This window comes from Otolemur garnettii, unplaced genomic scaffold, assembly GCF_000181295.1.
Source record: "Otolemur garnettii isolate 467f Iridium unplaced genomic scaffold, OtoGar3 scaffold00056, whole genome shotgun sequence".
Lineage (NCBI taxonomy): Eukaryota > Metazoa > Chordata > Mammalia > Primates > Galagidae > Otolemur > Otolemur garnettii.
The window spans coordinates 2,099,856-2,104,949 of NW_003852451.1; the positions used below are offsets into that span (position 1 = coordinate 2,099,856).

At 47.0% G+C, this 5,094-nt stretch overlaps 1 protein-coding gene across 1 annotated transcript; it reads left to right on the forward strand.

Moving 5' to 3' along the window:
* The first annotated feature begins 878 nt into the window (after positions 1 to 878).
* TTLL2 (tubulin tyrosine ligase like 2) lies at positions 879 to 2,666 on the forward strand. The gene is given in 3 exon segments (XM_012806702.2): positions 879 to 911; positions 1,064 to 1,101; positions 1,103 to 2,666. Coding segments are annotated over 3 exon segments (1,635 nt in total).
* The last annotated feature ends 2,428 nt before the right edge of the window (positions 2,667 to 5,094 follow it).

The following is a 5,094-nucleotide window of genomic DNA, read 5'->3' on the forward strand; positions in this document are numbered from 1 at the left end:
TCCTTCCTCTCTCACTTCCTTTCTTCCTCCCCCTTCTTCCTCCCTCCCTCCCTCCTCCCTCCTTCCTTCTTCCTTTCTTTCCTTTCTTCTTTCCTTCCTTCCCCTCCTTCCCTTCCTTCCCTTCCTTCCTCCCCCTTCCTCCCTTCTTCCTTCCTTCTTCCTTCTTTTCTTCTTTCCCTCCTCTTTCCTTACAAAAAGTCTCTCAAAATTTACTCCTTTTGCCTTAATCAGGACTCTCAGACACTACAGCGTCCCCACCCCGTGATAGTTTCCGTGGCTGTGTGATGGACTGTGCAGGAACAGTCCAGATCACAGCACCCTCGTAGTGGCCGTTTCCCACCTTCTCCTCGGGTCATACTAGAACATAGTGTGTCAGAATCAGTTACTAGTTTCTGAAAAACTGTTCTGTTTGCTTCTTTGTAGTCCAGAAGAATGTTACAAATCTCCATTTTCTATTAATCTTTTGAAATTCAAGGCATAATAGCCATAATTTTGTTATGGCGAAATGGGTTTTTAAAAATTCAAGTTTTTCTTCTCAACCATTTTTGTTATAAATTACCACTTATTTAATTGACTGCCCAAGCCTCTGCCCAGGAAGACTCCTCCAGGAGACCTGGCGCGGGCAGCTGGGTGCCTGGAGGGCCCCCATAGCTGTTTGGCCAATTCCCTCACACTTATCAGGCCAATTTATTTAACTATAAAAGCTTAACATTTCTTTCTTTCTTTTTTTTTTACTCCTAATAATACTCACTTTGGGGCAACAGGCCTTACACAGGTGCAGGTGACCTTCAGCCTGTGGAAGTTTTGCTGATGTAGCTGCAAACATTTTAACATATTGCCCACAGAATGGGATATGTGCAGCCTGTGCCCAGGAGGACATGGACTTCTCCTCCAGGAAAGGTGGCCTTGAGGTGAGGGGAGGAGAGGTGGGTGTCCAGCAAGACCGTGTGACCTCAGGAAGGCACCGGCAGCAGCCAGGCAATGTGCCATCTTACAGGGGGAGCTCTACTTGATTTGGAGTCTTGGCCAGCTCCCCTAACTGTTTTTGATTTTTAATTTTTAGAAAAGAAAATATTTGGCAGAGGAAAATGAACCGTCGGGCCATCTTGAAGCCGCTGGTGTTCCGTGTAGACGAGAACACCCCCACGGTGGTGCAGAGTGTCCTCCTGGAGCGCGGCTGGGACAGGTACGATGAGCAGAAGCAGAGTGTGGAGGGCTGGAACCTGTACTGGAGGACGTCTGCGTTCCAAATGGCTGAGCACATCAACCTGAAGCCGTGGCAGAGGCTGAACCACCACCCAGGAACAACCAAGCTCACCAGGAAGGACAACCTGGCCAGACGCCTGAGGCACATGAAGCGGCTGTACAGCACCCCCCTCTATGAGTTCACCCCGCTCACCTTTGTCATGCCCAGCGACTACACCAAGTTTGTGGCTGAGTACTTCAGGGAAAGGCAGGCGCTGGGCACCAAGAGTGGCTACTGGATCTGCAAGCCTGCCGAGTTATCCCGGGGCAGGGGGATAATCATTTTCAGTGACATGAAAGACTTCATCTTTGACGAGACGAGTGTAGTGCAGAAATACATCTGCAACCCTCTGCTGGTTGGCAGATACAAATGTGATCTTCGCATCTATGTCTGTGTCACTGGCTTTAGGCCTTTGACCATATATGTTTATCGGGAAGGGATCGCACGGTTTGCCACAGAGAAGTTTGACCTCAGTAATTTGCAGAATTATTACGCCCACTTGACCAACTGCAGCATCAACAAAGGCGGGGCCTCCTACGAGAAGATCAAGGAGGTGGTTGGCCACGGGTGCAAGTGGACCCTCAGCAGGTTCTTCTCCTACCTTCGCAGCTGGGATGTGGACGACCTGCTCCTGTGGCGGAAAATCCACTGCGTGGTCACCCTCACCGTTCTTGCCATTGCGCCCTTGGTGCCTGTTGCCGCCAATTGCTTCGAGCTCTTCGGGTTTGATATTTTGATTGATGACAACTTGAAACCATGGCTCCTGGAAGTCAACTACAGCCCAGCTTTGTCCTTAGACTGTTCAACAGATGTGTCTGTGAAGAGAAGACTTATCCATGATGTGATCGAGTTGGTCTACTTAAATGGGCGAAGAACCGAGGGAAGAGAACACAGCAGCGTGCCACAGATGACGTCCAGTGTCTCCCGTGGGAAGAGCAACAGAGGTGGACCCAACACCTGGTGCTCTCCTCCTCACAGGTCTCTCTCACGATTCCCAGGGACACACAGCAACAGCAATTCTGCCATGGAGAATCTGCCAGAGCTGTGTCCTGAGAAGGCCCAGGCCACTCACCTGGGGGACATGCTGAGAGGGCAGGACCCACGTCCGCCCTCAGGAAAACTGCCCAAAGCCCCATCCAGGCTGGGGAGCAGGCAGGTGCCTGGCAGGGCCTTCACGGCCTACACCTCCTTCACCCGGGCTCCCACCTGCCAGCCGAGGACCTCCCCCTGTGTCCTCTCAGACCAGGGCAAGGTGCCAGACTCCCAAGCAGGCAATTTTGTTCTCATTTTTCCTTTCAATGAAGCTACTTTTGGAGCTTCCAGGAACGGATTAAACGTCAAAAGGATAATCCAAGAGATGCAGAAACTGATGCGTGAGCAGCACTCCCATGTGGCAAAGAGTCAGACCAAAAGAAAGTGACACAGACTTGTGGAAACCAAGGGGTTCGTACCCCAGAGAAAGCAGTAGTTCAAGTCCCTGACAGGGTCACAGGGACCAAAGACCTGGCTGTATATACAAGTGTCACAGCTCTGATGTTACAGATGTAACGTGCTGAGGTAGGGATTAAATTATGTTATGTGATTATAACTTTGCTTGCTCAGATCTCTGAAAGAACACTGGTGTTTGGATGAACTTTCTTACAGTCACACGATGTGTTTATTTAAACACAAGAACAAGATTATTTTCACATTTTTAAGAATTCTAAGGCAAAAATAGCACAAAAAGGCCAGGAGTTAACTTTTTAATCAACCACATTTTGTCAAAATTACCTTGTTAAAGATTAGTCATTCAGAGTGACACCAACAGCAGGGACTCCAGGCGATGCAGTGACAGGAGGGGACTCCAGCTCCATCAATGGACAGTTGTCTAGACCTGGGAACTGGGCCGCAGCACAGTGGACTGGGAGTTCCCTGAAGCAGGGACTTTATCCGACCACTGAGGGTCTGACAGACAGGGGGAGAGAAGATGAGGAGAAATTCATACACATACAGCTTTTTGACTTGAGAGAGACAACACTATCTAGCAGGTGCCCTCTCAAGCAGAATATTCAAGGCCTCTGATTAGGGGTCTGGGGGGCATTCAAACACAAAGCAAAAGGTGAGAAGGTAACAGTTTCACGCTTTGCTTAAACAGGCAGTGCTTTGTTCAAGGAAGAAAGTTGTCAGGTGAAGCACTGAGGCAGGAGCACTAAACACAGAGCAGGAGTTCTCTGGGCAGGCGGACAGCTCAGCTGGAGGGTAGTGGTCAGTTGCTTTCTAGCTTTATTTATATCCCGTCTCTAAGTTGCTGAGCTCTATCTAGATGTTTCCCAGACTAGTCTCTCATCTATTCTGCTGGACAGTCCAATCCCCACCACCACCTTAGGTGTGCACAGCAGTCGAGGGGCTGAGGCTCAGGGCCGTAACGAGTCTTTGTGGACACCAGCCTACGCTGGCTTTTACCCACAGGCAGAAAATCTTCCAAATGGAAAATCAATGAGAAAACCTGGGGCTTCAGCCACACATTTATCATCTGGGCCTGCCTGAAAAACACTTGCAGACATTCTCCCCAGTAGCACAGAACACGCTGGTCTGAGTGCACATAGCACGTCCCTCGGGGTAGGTCAGATGTTAGGCCACAAAACAGTCTTAACAACTTTAAGAAGATCAAGATCATATCACATTTCTCTACAGATCATAATGATACTAGAAATCACAGCAAGGGAATTTTGGGAAAATCCCAAATATATAAAAATTAAACAAAATTCTCCTAATAAAACAGTCAGTCAAAGAAATTAAAATAGAAATCAAATTATACCTTGAGACAAATGAAAACAGAAACACAAATTCCAAAACTTATGAGATGCAGAGAAAGTAGTTCTAAAAGAAAATTTATATCAATAGATGCCTATATTGAAAAGGAAGAAAGATCTCAGATAAACCACCAAATGGTGCATCTCCAGGAACTAGGAAAAAAAGGAGAAATTATGCCCCAAATTAGTGGAAGGAAGGAAATAACAAAAAGCAGAGCAGAAGTGAATGAACAGACACGAGAAAAATGAGAGAAGAGGTCAAAGAAACAAGGTTGTTTTTAAAAAAGAAAAACAAAGTTGTCAAACCTTTCACAAACTGGGGGGAACAGAGTGTTCAAATAAATAAAATCAGAATGAAAGGGGAGACCTTACAATTGAAACCATAGAAATACAAAGGGTCATCAGAGGAGGTCGTAAACAATCATACACCAACCAGTTAGATAACCTGAGAAACTGGTACAGTTTCACACAGAACCTACCAAGACTTAACCATAAAGAAATAGAAAGTCTGAACAGGCCAATAATAGCAAGTAAGGAGATTGAATCAGTAATACAACTTCCCATCAAAGAAAAGTCCAGGACCTGAGAGCTTTAATGCTAAATTCTATCAAACATTTAAAGAAGAACAAATGCCAATACTCCTCAATCCCCTCTAAAAAATTCAAGAAAACAAAATACTTACAAACTCACTTTATAAGACCAGCATTACCGGCTCGGCGCCTGTGGCTCAAGCGGCTAAGGTGCCAGCCACATACACCTAAGGTGGCAGGTTTGAATCCAGCCCGGCCTGCCAAACAACAATGACGGCTGCAACCAAAAAATAGCCAGGCATTGTGGCGGGCGCCTGTGGTCCCAGCAACTTGGGAGGCTGAGGCAGGAGACTCGCTTGAGCCCAGGAGTTAGAGATTGCTGTGAGCTGAGATGCCATGGCACTCTACCCAGGGGGACAGCTTGAGGCTCCTGTCTCAAAAAAAAAAAAAAAAAAAAAAACGACCAGCATTACCCTGATACCAAAGCCAGACAAAGATAAAGAAAAGAAAAATTATAGGCCCTGAG